Source organism: Emydura macquarii, unplaced genomic scaffold, assembly GCF_026122565.2.
Source record: "Emydura macquarii macquarii isolate MOO-44397 ecotype Brisbane River unplaced genomic scaffold, CSIRO-AGI_Emac_v2 contig_318, whole genome shotgun sequence".
In the NCBI taxonomy this organism is placed as follows: domain Eukaryota; kingdom Metazoa; phylum Chordata; order Testudines; family Chelidae; genus Emydura; species Emydura macquarii.
Genome location: NW_027130455.1, coordinates 7,925,073 through 7,943,669, shown reverse-complemented (window position 1 = coordinate 7,943,669; position 18,597 = coordinate 7,925,073). Strand labels below are relative to the sequence as shown.

Sequence of the window (18,597 nt, the reverse complement as noted above, 5' to 3'; positions counted from 1 at the left end):
AGCAGAGTGCCCCAGGAGTTGGTCCTGGGGCCGGTTTTGTTCAACATCTTCATTAATGACTGGAGGATGGGGTGAATTACACCCTCAACGAGTTTGCAGATGACATTAAGCTGCGGGGAGTGGTAGATAGGATACAGAGTGACTTAAACTTAAATTGAAGGATTGGGCCAAAGAAATCTGATGAGGTTCAACGAGGACAAGTGCAAAGTCCTGCACTTAGGATGGAAGAATCCCATTCACTGCTACAGACTGGGGACCGACTGGCTAGGCAGCAGTTCTGCAGAAAAGGACCTGGGGGTTACAGGGGACAAGAAGTTGCATATGAGTCAACAATGTACCCTTATTGCCAAGAAGGCTAATGCATATTGGACTGCATTAGTAGGAGCATTGTCAGCAGATGGAGGAAAGTGATTATTTCCCTCTATTCTGCACTGGTGAGGTCTCATTTGCAGTATTGTGTCCAGTTTTGTGCCCCCTCACTACAGAAAGGATGTGGACAAATTGGAGAGAGTCCAGTGGAGGGCAACAAAAAAGATTGGGGGCTGGAGCACGTGACTTATGAGGAGAGGCTGTGGGAACTAGGCTTGTTTAGTCTGCAGAAGAGAAGAATGAGGGTGGATTTGATAGCAGCTTTTAACTTCCTGAAAGGGGGTTCCAGGGAGGATGGAATGAGGCTGTTTTTAGCGGTAGTAGATGGCAGAACTAGGAGCAATAGTCCCAGGTTGCAGTGGGGGAGGTCTCGGTTGGATATTAGGAAAAAAAATTTTCATTATGAGGTTTGTGAAGCACTGGAATGGGTTACCTAGGGAGGTGATGGAATCTCCATCCTTAGAGGTTTTTAAGGTGTGGCTTGACAAAGCCCTGGCTGGGATGATTTAGTTGGGGTTGGTCCTGCTTTGGGCAGGGGGTTGGACTAGATGACCTCCAGAGGTCCCTTCCAACCCTAATCTTCTACTAGTCTAAAAGTAACAAACATTGACGCTTCAGTTGTGATTGTCTTCTACGGATCTTTCTTTACAGATATTAATCTTCCTGACAGCAGCAGCAGTTTTACACCTTAGGAATCACATTATCAATTAGTGAAATGCAGTGCAGCACAACTGCGAGTGATGGATACTAAGTCCAGCTGATACTTCAGGGAGCTGGCAAAATGTAATTACTTGAATTGTAATCTGGTTAGAACAATAAGGCTATCCCCCCAATGCTTATAGAAAGTGCCACGGGATTTTTCATGAATGCACTTGGGTAGACTTAAAGTTCATATCTCATCTGAAAGTTGGCATCTCAAGTAGCACAGTCCTCCCCACTCCATGCTGGCCTGTTCATTCAACAATAATGGGGAAAATTCCCACTTCCTGAATCCTCAACAATACTTCCTGCACCACTTAGGCAGTTTTTCAAGCAACACCCAAGTCCAGACCTGTCCTTACACTGTATTTTTGGAGTTTTAGGGGATCAGATCAAAACATGGTATGGTGGCAGGACTGCATAATGTTACCAAATGTTTTTTTTTTTCTTTCCAAGTTGCTTAGCTGGTTACATTTTTTGAATGAATTCTTTCTCATGTTTTAGGTACCATCTCTGTAGACCGCAGCAATTCTCCATAAACTTATGACATTCTTTTGTGGTGAATTTTTTTTTTTTTTTTTTTAAAAGAACAATGTTGAAACCTAAAATGAAAGGAAGGATTGTCTAGTGGTTTGGGCAGTAGCCCAGAATTTGGAAGAGCTGGGTTCAAGTCCCTGTTCTACCACAGCCCTTCTATTTGACCTTGGGCAAGTTACTTAAGGCCAAATTTGTAAAGGTATTTAGGTGCTTTAAGAAGCAGATAGGTGTCTACTGGGATTTTCAAAAGTGCCTAGCTTCCATTGATTTCAGTACATAAAATAGCAATAATAGCACCTCTGAACCTTCCAGGAGTGTTGTGAGGATGAATACATTAGAGTATGAGGTGCTTAGACACTATAACAATAGGACCATATAAGTATTCAAGATTATAGGTATCATTTGAGAAACAGACTGATCCAGGTGTCATTTTCAAGGTTTATTTCACAATATGGTATTCTTCTCTTCTTACAAAAGCAAAACAAGATAATGTTAAACTTACTTACGTAAGGAAACTTTAGTGCTTTCTGTTTCAAAAAGCCAACATTATTCTACCCAGAAGACCTGCATATATAGTAACCTTAATTCAGCACATGAATACAGACCAGTATTTGTTAATTCATTTAATATTTGCTTACAAAAAATAAAAGCAAAGGAGGCTTTGCTGTCATTTAAAACTTAAATTGTGAAAAAACACCTGTTAAGCAGCTCTCCCATGCAAGATAGACTCTATCTATTTCTAGCCTGAGTTTGTGGAAGCCATGGTGCTCTATACCTCTTTGGATTAAGTTCCATGTCACTTTTCCACCCCACCAGCAGCTTTACATTTTCTGACTGTTCTAATCATTGTCTATTGACGGTGTCATCTTCTGTACCTTTGCACTGGTCATTGTTTAACAACTTTCCGTAAGAATGTTAAGTGTGCATTAATATCATGGAACAATGTAAACAATCATAAAGACAGTGAGTGATGGAATTTCAACCATGTGGTCATTGTCTCAAATTCACTTTTGTCTCGTGATGAATTATAACAGTCTTGAGAGGCTTCAGCAAATTCCTTTTGCCTGAAGATAGCAGCATAAAGTGCAGCATATGGTAAACTGTCCTTACATATTTTTAAAATAATTTAATCCATTAATGTATAATTGTAGCGTGTTAAAGAATGCTGAGGTCTAGTGTGCTATCTATTTGTGAGGGGAAACTTGCACTAGCTGGGATACTCGTTAGCAAAACAGAAATGTCTGTTAAGGCCCTGAGCGTGTTCTCTTTATATTTCCCAGTATTACGTGGCCAACGTAGTATGGTTGGTTTTTTGTTTTTGTTTTTTTTGAGAGAGATACACAAGCTGTAGACCTTATTATAGAGCCGATAAACAGCTCAACAAAGTCAGCATTTGGTTCACTTTGACCTTGTCCAGTACAAATGGTAGAACTGAAATCTTCACATTTCCAAGGGGCTCCATACATACTGTTCTGATTCCATCTCCAGTTGAAGTTTGTCTTATTTGCAAGTCAGGAAGTTTCTGTATCAGTCGTGTTAAAAGACCGTATAAAAACTTTACCTTTTGTGGTAAACCTCCCCACTTTCCTTTACCATTATTTTCTTTTGAGGTAGAAATGTTATTTGTTGTTAAACAGTCCTTGGCTAACACTCAATGGTTTGCAGTTCAACCTCTTCAGCTGCTCTTGCTGCAAATAGAAGGATAATGTTATTGATCTGAATCAACTAGAAGACTGATATTCCAAAATTAACAAGTCAACTAATGTTAATATCAGAGCCCTTCTGAACCTTTAGACATTAGTACAAACTCGCTTAGGTATGATTACTCTGGGATCGTAAATGATTTTTAAATTTAGTAAAGGTATTTAAAAATATTTTAGTTAACCACATACAGTGCCTCTCACCATGTTTAAAAACATAAGCAATATTGGATTGTTCAAAAAGAAGACCATTAAGACCCCATAACTGTTGTGTCTAACTATACACCATCATTCCAATATTTGGCCAGACAGATAAGGGTTGCACTTTATTCTGAAGTTTGCAGAAATCTGGCTCTGCTGGAAATTCAGTACTGGCTGGTTTCCGAGGTGGGGACCTTCTCTGAACAAACTCCTGAATTCAGGACTCTCAGCAAAAATAGCATTAGGTTGCAAATGCTTTGATGGAAGATGGGGGAAATGGGTGAACTCTTAGAACTGAGTTTTATTTAGACCAGCGGTTCTCAAACTTCATTGCACTGGGATTCCCTTCAGACAGGGAATTACAACAAAAATTACTACACAACCCCGGGAGGGAGGGCTGTAACCTGAGCAGCGCCACCCATGAAGCCCTCGGGCTTTGGCTTCACCCGGGGTGGTGGGACTCGAGCTTCAGCTTCATCCCCGGGCCCCAGTAAGTCTCTAATGCCAGCCCTGGTGATTCCACTGAAATGGGTTCATGATCCACTTTGGGGTCCTGACCCACAGTTTGACAACTGCTGATTTAGACCATTTCCCTGGTTGGGGTACCGAAGCTGATGGATCCTTGGTTGGATATGATACAACAAATTATGTCTGAGGCAAATGTCCTATTTTGTGCATCTGTGCCCCGAGGGGAGTATCTTGCACAAAATGACCCTCCCATAAGCGGCCGAATAGATATTCATCTTAGGTAAAGAGGGCAATGCACACAATGAAAGTGTTTTCAGCTGCAATGGAAGTCACAGAAATATTTAAGTATGCATGAAAACCTTTTGGGGTCTTACAGGCATAGAAGAAAGAGATGGAAAAGACCACCTGGGCCAAATTCATCCCTTGTATAAATCATTGACTTTAGCAGAGTTTAAAAAAAAAAGATAATTTGGACCACAAAGCCTCAGATATTTAAACTATCTTTACCTGTCTGGAAAAAGGTCTGTATTTTTCCTGCTTAGTCACAATTAAAAAATTTAAATTGTGCTCAGATAGGCAAAAATACAACCTTTTTACCAACAGGAGGAAGTCACTGGAAGGTCTGCACTGAGAAGGAAGATGGTTGAGGGCTTGAAACTAGTGAAGGGTTGGGTGGGATCTGGATAGAGAAGGAAGCATATTTGCTGTAGCATAAGCCAATGGCATATCATCTTGGCTTGTTACACAGCCAGTACATCCATGAAGTTGCCTGAAGGTCTTTCCACCAGTTCAGAGTTGTTCTCTGTAGTACATTTCCCTGTGTTTTCTTTTTATAGTCTAATTATAAGTAGGACTTTTAACAATAGCTAGCATCCTTCATTGGCCTATATAGAGGCTTGATCTTGAGGATCAGTAACCCTCATTGAAGTCAGTGGGAAGTATCAATTCTCAGCACCTCCCAGGACCAAATCACACGTGAACAAATGTTCATAATTTAGGCATGGAAACCTCATTACTTGATGATGTCCATGCACAGAAAGTTACCTTTAAGCTTGTGTCTCTTATTCTGGAATAGATGTACAGATTTATTACAGAACCACATGAAGCAGACTAAAACTGCAGACACAGCTGTGAGAAATGCAAAGAAGACAGCTACAAAATGTAAATCTTCATAGATAATCTCTAAGGGGGGAAAAACATAACATGAAGTTGGTCATGAGTAAATACACATTTCAATGATAGAATAAAAGAACTACAGGATAGTTCATACCATAAATACTTAATACGATAGTGCCGTAGATGGTGGTTCCCAACTCTTCTGTTACGGTGACAACATAATAGCCCGCATCTCTCACGCCTACATTCAGAAGCTGTATGGAGCCGTTTTCATAAGTGTTCACTCTGTCCTTGTAACTGTTGGATATGTTACTATAACTCCCTGGTTTCCACTCCACAATTTTGTTGGTGCCCCAACTCGACACATGCTTCCACTCAATGGTGGCGATGCCTTTGCAAGAATATTCAACAGAAAGGAGAATATTTTGTGTCACGGTGGCGTTTATGTTGGATTGCGGGACAAGTAAAGATACTCCTCCTTGGGCTGAAAAACAAATGAGGTTTGGGCAGTGAGTGCCGATGCAGAACCACTGCAAGCATGATGTACAGTGATGGAAGTTTGTACATTAGAGTGATCAGCATCACAGTGGTGAATGGGGAGGAACAGATCAGATTCCAGGCTAATGCCAGGCTTAACTAATAGTGTAGCATTCCTCCTTTAAGGTACAGGGAATAGAAATACAGATTTTCCGCAGTGACTAGTGATTTTGCGTGCCTCAATCGTTGAGTGCCCGACTGAAGATACCTTGGCTGGGCCTAAGGGTGGATGCTCAGCATTTTCTGAAAACTGGGCCCCTTTAAGGTGTCTCAAGTTGGGAAGCCAGAATCGCTATTTACTTTTAGAAATCTTGGCTTTAAATTATATATATTTTAAAATTGTACAGTGTATTTAAATGTAGGGACAGAATAGCTGTTGTTTTTGCTTCTTGGTTTGTTTTCAGTTTATCTATCTTAGGTACTTACATGGCCCCATCACAGTAGTATCTGAGTGATTCACAATCTTTGTGTATTTATCCTCACAACCTGCCTGTGAGGTACGGAAGTATAATTATTCCACTTGAGAGATGGGGACTTGAGAAACTAAATGACTTGCCCAAAGTCACAAATGAAGTCTGTGGTACAGCAGGAAATTGACCTTGAGTGTCCCAAGTCTAGCACCCTAACCCTGAACCATCCTTCCTCTCTATAAACACAGAATCAGCTATAGCAGCAATTCTCAGGCTTTTCAGAGTGAACACCGCACCTTAAAACAGATTGTCATGTATTACCTCTCTTTCCATCTGTGATTACAGTGACACTTGCCCTATCAGTCATGATCAAATCACATCCCAATGGCAACTACAGTAAATGCTGACATGGGAAAATAATCTTAGGACTATTTCAGATATTTTAAGCTTCTTTTAATACAATTTAGCGGTTGAAAATGAGGAAGAGAAGGCTGCACCATGCTGGCTTTCTTTGCAACATCAGTAAGTTATTTTGCTGATCAGTTTGGGAATCATGAATCTATAGATATTTCCATGTGCAATAACTAGATGGCTCTGCTTCTTCTAAGGACTAAGATAAAACAAGCAGCAAAAAGCTTCAATTTTTCCATGGATTTGCTTCTACTTCCCATCAAGGTATGGGGTGGTATGTGGTGGAGATGCAGCTTCCTCTTAAAAATCAGATGTTTATGCAACTGGTTCATTTTAAAAGGAGCTGTTTCAGGTGAATTTCAATTTGTCCTCCCCTCTATCCCAATTGCCAGGGAAAAACCATCCACAAACAAGTTCTGTCCCGCCCTTTCCAGCTCTAATTTCCTTCTTCTGGAATTTGACAAAATGATATACTTGATCTTGTGCTCTACTGCTGCAATTTTAAAATGATTTAGCAGATCAATTCCATTATAAAAAAAGCACTGCCACATGCCCTTGGAACTGCAGTTAGAATCCATGCTAAGCAACAGTTAGGATAAATTCTTCTATCAAAGAAAACCACTTGTGGAGTTCCGTACTGTTTACACAGATTGCACCACACAGCAGTGAATCTCATTTCAGACCATCGTCAACATATCACTTGAATGTGGGTGCTATGGCTTTGGCTATTAGAACTGGATATTGTGGATTAGTGGGGGGAAAAAGGAAGCTGAGAGATCGGGAGCAGGGAAATAATCCAAAAGACCGTCAATGAAAGGGAGAAACCTGAACGTAGCACCGCCTAAAAATGACTTTGGGCTGATACTGGACAGCACATTAAACATGTGATTGTAATGTGATATAGCAACACAGGGCCAATGCAATTTTGGGCAGCACAGACAAAGGTATATTTTAGACATGGTAGGGGTCTCCTTATTACCAGAAATTGATAAACTGGAAAGTTTTCAGAGAAAAGCAACAAAAATGGTCAGAGGGCTGGAGGGATTGACAAAGGAGCTAAATATGCATGGCTCCACTAAAAGATGACAGCCTATGTATATCTGAAGGATGTATACACCCAGGTGAGAACAGAGGGATTAGTTAGGCTGCTAACAGAGGGGTTGAGTAGAAAGGAAAAATTGAGGTTAAGCGTCCTGATGGAGAGATCTGTCAGACTGTGGAATAATCTTCCTAGGAATGTGGTGGAAGCCCCATTACTGGGGACATTTAAACCAAGATGGGGCAGTGCACAAGTTATTGTACTACTCTAGGGATCAATCCTGCAGTGGCCAAGGATGGGACTAGGTCACCTACTGTAATAGGTCTGTTCCATTTCTGTAACCAGCAGTTTTGCAACTTTCCACCTAGAGGCCTCGGACAATAAGAGTTTCTCTCTGGTGTTTAAAACATACATATAGTCTAGAGCTAGCGAAGAGTCTGATTGTGCAGCCCTTACTTGCTACTGAGTAACACTCATGAGAGTATTCCCATCTTTGGGGATCAGCTCTCTAATTATGATCTGCTTGGTAGTCTCAGGCTGCATTTTCCAGCACTTGAATCTTGATTCCCATCTGTTGGAAAAGGACTGAGGCTATGTCTACACTACACATCATGATCGACGCAAGTTACATCAGCATTAAGCTGCCGCAGTTAGTATATTGCCTGTGTGCATGCATGCTTGCCTCCTTGTAGTGGTGCTGTGCGTACTCCCCAGGAGTGCTTGATTCAGTGCACCATGGGTAGGTAGCCCAGTGTGCAACCTGCCATCATCCAGCTCACTGTCTTAGGAAGTTTGGCAATGCACAAAATGAGTCACTCAGGGGTGACTGGGAGCAGAGGCTCAGCTTCCAAGTGTGCAGCTGTCTCCATCTCATAGTGTCATCTGTATCCATAATTTCTATGGCTTTTAAAAAAATCTCATGAACCCGCACAACCCTTGTTGCGATCTGCCATCTCTGACTGAAGCATGCAGCCTGTGCACCTCTGCACTATTGGCAAAAGCATTGCAAGCACAGGATGCACAGTGCTCCGGTATTTGCAGAGCCATAAGAAGAATGGAATGAGGTTGGAACATGACAATTCTTGGAGGATGGACATAGCAAGAACCAGTTCAAGGTGGCTGCTGGTGTTCACAGATTAGCTGCAGATGGTGAAGTGGCACATTTGGTGTCAAGAAATTAGCACTAACTGGTGGGATCACATCATAATGCAGGCGTGGGATGACAGTGGCTGCAGAATTTATGGATGTGCAAGGCCATATTCCTGGATATGGATGCTATGCTCTTCCCCGCTCTCCAACACGGGGGCAAAATGAGAGCTGCGCTGACAGTGGAGAAGCGAGTGGTGATTGTGCTATGGAAACTTGCAACTCCAGATTGCTACTGGTCAGTGCAAAATCATTTTGGAGTTGGAAAATCCACTGTGGATGCTGTTGTCGTGTAAGTGTGCAGGGCCATTAAGCATCCACTGCAATGCAGAACTGTGACTCTTGGCAATGTGCAGGACATAGTAGATGGATTTGCAGCAATGGGATTCCTGAACTGTGGGGAAACATGTCTCTATTTTAATACCAGACCACCTTGTCACAGAGTTCAACAGAAAGGGCTACTTTTGAGTGGTTATGTAAGCACTGGTGAATCACTCGGGAAGCTTCACCAACATCAGTGTTGGCTGGTCAGGGAAGGTGCATGATGCTTGCATCTTTAAAAACATAGGACTATTCAGAAAGCTACAAGCAGGGACTTTTTTTCCCAACTGGCAGATTACCATTGGTGGTGATGGATGCTAGTAGTGATTCTGGGAGACCCAACCTACCCCTTGTTCCTTAGCTCATGGGGTCATAGACTGGCCGCCTCGAAAGCACCAGAGAACACTACAACTACTGGCTCAGCAAGTGCAGAATGACAGTTGCATGCATTTTTGGTAGATTGAAGGGATGCTGGCATTGTTTACTCATTAGGTTGGATCTCCAAGGAAAAAAAATCCCAATGGTCATTGCTGCCTGCTGTGTCCTGCATAATATCTGTGAAGCAAAGAGGGAAAAGTTGGCACCAGGGTGGAGGGCAGAAGTGGAGTGGCTGTCTGCTCAATTTGAACAGCCAGACACAAGGTCTATCAGAGTTGCTCAGCGTGGAGCTATACAGCTCAGGGAGAATTTGAAAGAGCAGCACTTTAATAGTGAGCTACAGTGATGCCGTGCAGTGTACTGTGCTCAACCTGGCCATGCTGTTTTGGAGCCTGTTAGGAATTGTGTGATGCTTGCTATACTTGTATAATTATTACACTGTGTTTGTCACTGATCCTATGAGTTGTTACACTGTACAGTAACAAGTAAGAGGGTGCTTTTAGAACTGCTAAGCACTCTGCAGTATATGCTGTGAACTAATAAAAATGAATTATTTTCCAAATAATAGAATTTTATTCAATAACAGGACGAGTGCGAAAAAAATCTGTGCAATTTAAAGGCAAATACATTAAAAAACTTTATATTACTGGAACAGAACTCAGCAATGTCCATTTGATTGACACTCCCTGACCTGTGAAAACCATGATTGCTGTATATGTGAAGCTGTGGCTTACCTTAATGTCCCCTGCAGTGGAGCAGTAAGTATGGGGCCCCTTATGCCACGTGGAATGCTGAGGCATGGAATAAGGAGGTACTGTAATGGAGTTCTCCATGGATCACAAATGGAGGCGAGCTCATGGTTATTCAACCTGTAGGTCTACAAGAGTCTGCAGCATCTGTGTTTGCTGCTACAGAAGCCCCATTATGTCCTGGTGCATCTCCCTCTCCTTTTGCTACTGGGACTTCTGGGCCTTTCTCCCATCTGCGGTTTCTTTCTCCAGGCTATCTGCAATGTTCACCCTCCATGCCCTTTGCTCCTGGTTGGAGGGAGCACTGACTTGCAGGATCTCACTGAACATGTCATCCTGAGTCCTCTTCTTTCTCCTCCTTATCTGGCTCTGGTGTTCTGCAGGTGGGGAACCTCTCCAGGTCACAATGGCATATATAAAATGACTTTTTTGGACCTGTCTCATAATTTTTGGGGGGTCTGAGTCATGAATGGTGAACCTTTGGGTTTGGCAATGTTGTTCAGCTTCAATCCAAGAACGGACGTGAGACTGTGACCAAGAAAGGCAGACCCTGAAGTACTTTAATCCTACCAGGGTCCCCTTGTGGAAGATGGGCACCTGTCTGGTAAGTCTGCAAATACTCTGTTCCTTGTTTAAAAGGTGTGTTTTCTCTGTAATGCTTTTGTTCTGAATAAATGATACTTTGCTTTAGGAAAGTTGGCTGGTCGCTGGTTAACCCTGTCATTGCCTCTGAGAGAACAGGACTGCAGGTGTCAGAGCTGCTGAGATAATCATAGTAAATTACAGAATTCTGCAGCCTAAATCCCCAGTCAGGCAGAAATAGACTGCAGGATCCTGCTCTGAGAAAGGTGAAGGCTAGGGGCCTAAGACCCAAGTGGGATGTCCTTAAGGAGGCCACAGAGGAGTCAGAGGTGCAATTACCTTGGGAACTGTGACATATTTGGTGGCAGTATGTGTGGGATCTACGACAGTGGTGAATTTCCAAAAAGTTCCAAGAGCGATGAAAGCAAGTATTGTAGAAGGAAAAAAGGCACAAAGTGTCTCATAACCTCTTTGAGAAAGGAAGAGACATACAGGAAACTTTGGGCAGAAGGGAGGAAGAATTAGGCATGATTTTGTAGCAAGGGGGTCCTGTTAAACTGAGGACAGCCATTATGTAAGGAAACAAGCTGCTTGGAGCAGGGTGGGTGAGGAACTCCATGGTTCTGGAGAGAAGCCATGTGCAGGAGGGGGAACTTGGCTTCCCCAGAGGACTCTGTCTTAAGTCCAGTGAACTCTTCAAAGTGGCATGGAAACTGAGACAAAGAAATGCATACGGGTGTTTATTATTTTGTCTAGGTCTATGTATTTCTTGTGCTATCTAAGTAAAGAGTAATTGTGTCTAGAATCCTATGCAAAGTCTGTCTATTGGCTTTCACTGTCACATATGAAGTGGGTACTCAGGTTTATAGTTCAACTCAAGATAGAACTCTGGGAACAGATGTGCTTAAATTACAGGGGACCTTGAGGGGTCAGCATTAGTCCCAAGTACTAGGCATTTAAATTGGGTGGTCTCAGCTCTCAAGAAGGGGTGGTAGATGGGATCTGCACCCTGTGAGTGTACCCAGAGACCTCAGTAAGGAGCGGTGCCTGGACTCCGTTCAGACACAGGAGACTTGAAAAACACAGAGGGCTCAGGGAAGCAGGCCTCAAACACAACAGTCTGGGGAGCATCCAGCCAGAGAGGGAGCTCTACCAGGGCAGTGTGTGTGTGTGTGTGTGATGCTCACATTTAGTGTTACCATAAGTCTGGATTTTCCAGACAGAGCGTTTTTGTTTTGAGCCTGCTTTCTCTGTCCAGGAGAGGTTTTGAAATAACAAAAAATATTGAGTTTTTGCAGATCAGACAAGGTACAGATCAGAAAGAGGTCTGATTGGTTCACTTCCTGATTGGTCCCGCCCCTGCATTCACAACTGGTTGGTCCATTCCCCTGCAAGCCACAGGGGCTGGATCCTGACCACCCAGTCACCAGGGAGGTGCTGACTGATGTCTATCGCTGCATCCTGGGCTTGTGTCAGCCACCATGACAGGAAGCGATACTGCACCCCACCTCCAGTGAGTACCCCCTGCCATAGGTGTCCCTCCCAGTTCCCCCCAACTGTACCTCATCAGCTCTTCCCTCCTCCACCTCTCCCCACCACTTGCCCCTTTCCTCCCCCGAGTGTCCTTTTTTTGGGAACCTGAAATATGGTAACCCTAGCTCTCATGAGCTTCAGTGGAGCCATGATTTGTTCCTCTGTTAGAAATCAACAATCTTTGGCTGACACTGCCGAGTCCACATGGCTGAACAGAATGGACTGAGATTTTAAGTGCTGTCTAGGGCACTTCGATACATCTTCTGTTACAGCTAAGGTACATTGTCTCAAATTGGGCACTCCAATCACTAGTCACTTTTCAAAATCGTGGCTTACGTTTTTAAAACATGCCAGTAATCAGGCCGTCTTGCCATGCCCCACCAGGAAGTCAGATGCTGCCCTGAGAGGGAGCACCTCCTCCCTTGAGAACCTCTGCTTTAGGGAGCAGAAGGAAGCGGGCAGCATACTGAAGTTTTGCCTAGGGAGGCAATTGTCTTGTATATTTATCACATGGTCTGTCTAGTTTAAGGAAGAAGAAGAAGAAGGCAATTTCCATATTGCACATGGTTCCAAAATTCTTTAATCTGGGCCTGCCAGTAATACTTATAAGAAGGGAGAAATGTTTGCAATTAAAGTCCTATGGCAACAAGCTTTCCTTTCACAAGAAAAGTGAAATAATTCAACGTTATATTATATTAACTCTATTTAATGTTGGATTTGTTTGCAGTTCTTGCAAAAGCAAAACATATTTCCACAGGAATATCACGCCAATATACAGTACTGGCGAGGAGGTATTGCAAATATGTCTCTTGCCTCAGTCTGTAATAAAACTGAAGGCAGCAAGAGATGTATACAGATCAAGGAGTAAGATAGAGCAGGGTGTGGGTGTTATATATTCCCTAACAAAGGTGAGCTTTGATCCAGACGTCTGAGTATTATGCCTTCAGCTATTTAATTTGTGTAGTATTGTCATACATCAAGTATATCCTGCAGAGCCACGGCTCTGAAACTTCTTCACACTGTGGAAAGCTTCCTAAGCTAGAGCCCCTCTTGTGGATGCTGCCCCTCAGAGCCCTCCTGTTCATTCCTTGAGGCAGCTATTGGTGGTACATGGGCCCCATCACTGTGGTATCGGAGCATTTCATGATTTTAAGGCATTTATCCTCACAGCACCTCTGGGAGGGAGGGCAGTGCTATTATCCCATTGTACAGGTGGGGAACTAAAACATAAAATTACTCTGAGAGGAAGCCAGTGGTAGAATGGGGAGTTGTACCAGGGTCTTCCGTGTCTTTGGCTGATGCCATAACCACTGGGCCATTCTTCCCCTCTCATAGCTAGGCTCTGAGCAACTTGTTTAAATGAAAAGTAATATTAGGACACTATGAAGGAAAAGCTGAAAATCAGCTCACTTTAACATGATAAAAAAATCTTAGGGAAATCCTAACAGAGACCTGGACTGGGTTACAGCCAAGCAGCAAATGTCACTACTGAAGATGAATAGATGCTTCACCCTTGTGACAAACAGCTTTGTGGCTCTCCTGGCAGCATTCCACAGACTGCTGAAAATTACTGTCCTAAAGTTGCTCTTTGTAAATAACAACACAGGGAAATTACTGCACATTAAAAATAGAGTTTCATTGTAACAGCAGCGTCAGTGTTCTCAGTGTAATGGCAATTTGAGAGGATGCTGTCAGAATTTAGCTGACTCTGTTAGTACAGTCAGACTATGAAAATTTAACAGATTGTGAGAGGGAAAGTTTTCCAATCCTGTGAGATTTCAAAAAACATTCCTGTTCTGCACTGGAATGAGAGAGTGAAGGAGAGCAATCGCACCCCCACTCCGCCCAAATAGCCTAAAGTTGGGGCACTCACTTAGGATGTAGATCACGCACATTCAAATCCCTGATTTGCCTGAGACTTATTTTACTCTTCATTGATCCTATTTGTTACTGTGTAATTTTTAAAGATTGCATATTTGTCCATCCAATGCTCCGGATATCTTTTTATTAAGGAATAGAAAGAATAAAATATTCTTTGGCTGAAACTGCAAAGTTCAAACAGCCTTTGTAACCTGTCTGCATTTATAAAGCACCTGTCACCTCAGATACAGAGAGAAGCACACAGGAGTAACTAAACACAGGAGATCCCAAAAAGCAGCTTCTTAAACAGACACAATTACCATGTTCCCTCCCAACTGGAACTCTGGTTCTTCAGCTCCCATAACACACATCTCTGCCAATTGAGCTAAACAGAAGCCACCCATTTAGCATAATGGCAAGTCCCCTGTCTGCTTTGTTATGTCACTTGTTCTTTACCAATGAACATACCATGAAGGCAGCCCATGGGCACAGAGGTGGGGGTCCAAGTAACATAGCTACATCTATGCACTGCTGTTCTGGCAGGGTTGTGGTGGCTTCTGAAACATAGAAGACAGCGAAGGCCACTAGAACGCTCACAAAATATTTAAAGGGATACTACCCCCACACCTATATACTTCTGTGGGCAACATTAGCTCTTCCCCACTTGCTTTAATAAATGCACAGTATTGTTATGAAGAGGGTAACTGCACGGTAAATGTATTTCTTTAGCAGAATGCATTTCTGGTGGAATTTTCTGCCAGCAAATTAAATGCAACCATTCTAAAAATCTTTATCTAACACACACAGTCAAGCCTGGCAATCTGAAAAGTAAACATATAAATATATTGTAACATGCAATCAGCGTGGATGTCTTGAACCTGCCCAATCCAAACACGACTCCTTCAGCCTTGAAAGCAAATATCACACCCTAATCCATTTTCTTGTGAAATGACTGCACAATGACTGTGTGTGTACTGGTGTTGAGCTGCTAGGAATAACTAAAAATCCCTTCAACACAGAAATAGGAATACACTCAACTGACAGGAAGACACCATTGCTTGTATAATAGGATCTCCATCTCCTGAAGACTGTAAATGCTGGATTACAAGTCATTCAACCCGCAAAGGTTCAAAATTGAAACTAATGCATTATATACTGGACCTTAACACAGTTACATAAACTGAGTTTTTTCAGCATGCTACTAGACCATGAGTTTGGAGAAAATCTGGCAGCTATGATATATGTCTGGGCATTGTTCATGCAGGAGAAAGCTTTGAAATAAAAATACTGACAGTTAGTAAAATTACCAAAGGGCTAATGGCTACATAACTCCCCTTCTGTATCCTGCGGTAGCTGAAGATACAGAATTTAGTCTTTACAAGGATTACGAACTGAAGGATTGTTAAGTGAAGTGACTTGCCCAGAGTTGCAAGCAAGTCATTGTCAGAGGCAGACACTGGTAACTTCAATTTGAATACCCTCTCTGCTTGTCCTGGGTATTTCTGCTAGCCCTCTGATTGGAAGTAATAGAGGACACATCAGGTCAAATACATACCTGGTATAATTCCATTGGCTGCACTTGAATTACACCAGGGATGAGATTGGCTGCCTGTCTTTAATATACTCGGTGTTTTGTGTCTTTGAGTGAAGCTTCATTTTAGCTTTTCACTGACTGCCACATTTCTCAGTTTAGCTCTGGCCCCTGGTGCTGTCTAAATATGGTTTGTTTGCACTAAATGTTCTTGTGTCCTCTCTTTTGTTTAAAAAGAGAGGAGAAAAATAGGATTAGTAGAAGCCTCCTTCCTCCTCTTTCTCAGCTGGGGGTGGGAATCACATCTGTTTCCAGCTCTGCTGCGTCACTGTTGACTCCATGTGCTCTCTCCCTGCCTGGGAGCTGAATCTCACCCAATGCTGAATGCTCATCCAGGCTCTCACTTCTGCACAAGAAGTAGGGAACAGAGCCTGGGGCTAGATGTCTCAAACCGGTAACACTGTGACAATGCAAACGGCAAAGAGCAGCAAAGTAGATCTGCTTCCCCACAACACACAAACTCCGGTAGCATGAATGAAAAGTGCTGCCAGAACAGCCTGGGCTACCTTTCCAAGGCCAAGCATTGTGTGGACTTACACCCTACACTGCTCCTCCCCCATGCTGGGGTCCCAGAGCCCAGACACCAGCATGAGCTGCGATATCTACACTGCAATTAAACAGCCCCTTAGCCAGAGTGCCGAGAGTCAGCTGCCAGGGGCCAGCTGCGGTGTTTAACTGCAGTGTAGACAATACCCACTGAGTTCACTCTGGCACAGTGTAGCCATTCCTTTGCTCTCAGAGACCTGGGAACTATATTGCTGACACACAGCTTAAAGGGCTGAGAGAGAGCAAGCAGAAACAAAGATTGGAAGAGAGACAGGAAGAAAGGGGGGAGAAGGAAAGGGGAAAAGAAGGAGAGAAAGTGACAAGTAAAAGGAGGTGCAGAAAAGAAGGGAGGGTGAGAAAGAGAAAGCTGAGGAGAGCACAAAGCAGACAGACAAATCAAGCTCACCCAGGACACTTACTCTGTAGAGCCCACCCAGCAGCCAGGCAGAGGGTCACGATCCCCAGTAGGTTGCCTTGTCTCCTGCAGCCCTGTAGAGGCCTCATTAGAAAGAAGAGCAAACCCAGGGGGTTGCATTTAACCGGGTATCTGGTCCAGCATGACAGGCTCCAAGGGCTGCCTGGCTCAGAGCTATCAGGCCTCTCTCCTTCCCCTCCTGGGTTGCTGCCACTGATCCTAGGGCAGAGCCAGTTCAGCTGGTGGCAGCCTCTGACTAAACCAGTTCTCACACTCTTTGTCTCCACTGGAGCCTGAGATTGTTCTGCTGGCTGCACACAAAGCACACACACATAAGCGATAGGCTTCTCCCACAGCTCACACCCTGTGATCCTCCGGTATTGATTGAAGCTGCAATTGGCTGAGGGCAGCAATGAGAAAGGGAACTACTATACCGAGCTATGCTGTAATACATCCAGGAAATGAGCAGCTAATTGGCAGTTCTGCAGAGGAGCCAGCACTGCTGCTCCTCTGCTATGCACTATTCCAGCATCCCCACTTTGGAACTGGGCCAAATTCATTCCCGGTGGAACTCTGCTGACTTCAGTGGCGTTAGATCAGAGTTTGTGCCAGTCACAGTGACAGGGAAACAGACTATTTGGGGTGTAATGTCCTGCCATAGACCTCTAACTCAGCCCTTCACCCCACCGTGGACCAAGGTTCAGACACACTTTGGTGTGACTCCCCTTAGAGACCCTCAGAAGACAAATCCCAATTAAGGCTGCCGTCCCATTTATTACTAGGCGCACCAGATTGTTTTACTGTAATAGTCAGGAACTCACAGGGTGATGTAAAGTACATGAGCAAGCCAGTACAACAGCATCTCTGTGTTCCTCCACACAGGCTTGATCAAAGGATGCTGCAGAACCATCCAACCTCTGGCTCACCCTCCCCCACAGAGATGAGTGACTGCTCTTCACTCCTGAGTCTCCACCACTCATGGGCCATTGTTTCCCCTCTCTCCAGAAATTAATAAGAAAGTGCTTCATGAGTTACTTCGATTGTAAGCTCTTTGGGGCAGGAGCTGTCTTTGTTCTGTGTTTGTACAGCACCTAGCACAATGGGATCCTGGTCCATGACTAGGGCTCCTACACGCTATGGTAATACAAACACTAAAAACAAGCAAAATGAGTTTTCCCATGCTGTAATTAAGCTTGATACACATTTGGGGCCTGATCCTGAAAATTCTCAATCACTTAGGGCCCCATTCTGCCACCCTTTTTTGCTTTGACTATTTGAGGAGTAAGGGACTCCTCAGTGGGTGGCAGAATAATCCATCCTTTCTCTCACAAGTCATCCCATTTGCTTCGATGGGATGACACGCATGAGTGAAGGGTTTGCAGAACTGGACTAAAGGGAGGATTCTTTTGTTCTCTTGCTTGTGTTTTCTTTTCCTTGTGGAATTTAATATTCATGAAAGGCACCAGACTGGCATTTCCAGCCCTAGACACTAAGTCCTCTGATCACAGAACAGGTGCAGCACAGACAACAGGGTGCCACAGTGCAAGTTTCCCTACGTGCCCCAACAGCAGACCTTCACCCTAACTGCAGGGAGCACCTTCAGGAATGAGAAGAGAGTTCATTATCTGTGTACCTAGGGATGCTGGGCTGAAGTCCTGTGAAGTCACGTACTAGCTGGTAATGGCCAGAGCAGTAAGTTAGTCTCAAAAACAGCTACCATCTTGCCTCCTTGAAAGAGTAGCAGCTCTAAACAGGCATCTTCACTGGCAACTGGATGTGTGAGCACCAACTGTGCTTTCCTCCAGCATCAGTGTGGACAAGGTCTCTGAGGTGCCACCTGCTGGAGAAAAAATTAAAAGAACGAAAACCAACAATTTTCTATTTCCTAATTTGCTCATCCCCAGGGAGGGATTCCTAGGATTAAGTGTAGTAGTATGTTAAGTGGATACTACTTCACCGAAGTCTGAAGCTGTTTCCTCATTCAGTCTG

At 43.6% G+C, this 18,597-nt stretch overlaps 1 protein-coding gene across 2 annotated transcripts; it reads right to left on the bottom strand.

The window, feature by feature from the left end:
• Nucleotides 1–2,039: 2,039 nt before the first annotated feature.
• Nucleotides 2,040–16,697, bottom strand: VSTM5 (V-set and transmembrane domain containing 5). Of its 2 annotated transcripts, XM_067567364.1 has the most exons (4): nucleotides 16,613–16,697; nucleotides 5,245–5,574; nucleotides 5,019–5,156; nucleotides 2,040–3,293 (listed from the first exon to the last, which is right to left on the bottom strand). In XM_067567364.1, exons 1-4 carry the CDS (start codon nucleotides 16,695–16,697, stop codon nucleotides 3,250–3,252), a joined length of 597 nt encoding a protein of 198 aa, XP_067423465.1. In that variant the 3' UTR covers nucleotides 2,040–3,249. The 2 variants fall into 2 exon arrangements, 1 of the variants encoding a protein (XP_067423465.1); XR_010923511.1 differs by lacking the exons at nucleotides 5,019–5,156; nucleotides 16,613–16,697 and having other exon boundaries at nucleotides 5,245–5,309.
• Between the last annotated feature and the right edge of the window lie 1,900 nt (nucleotides 16,698–18,597).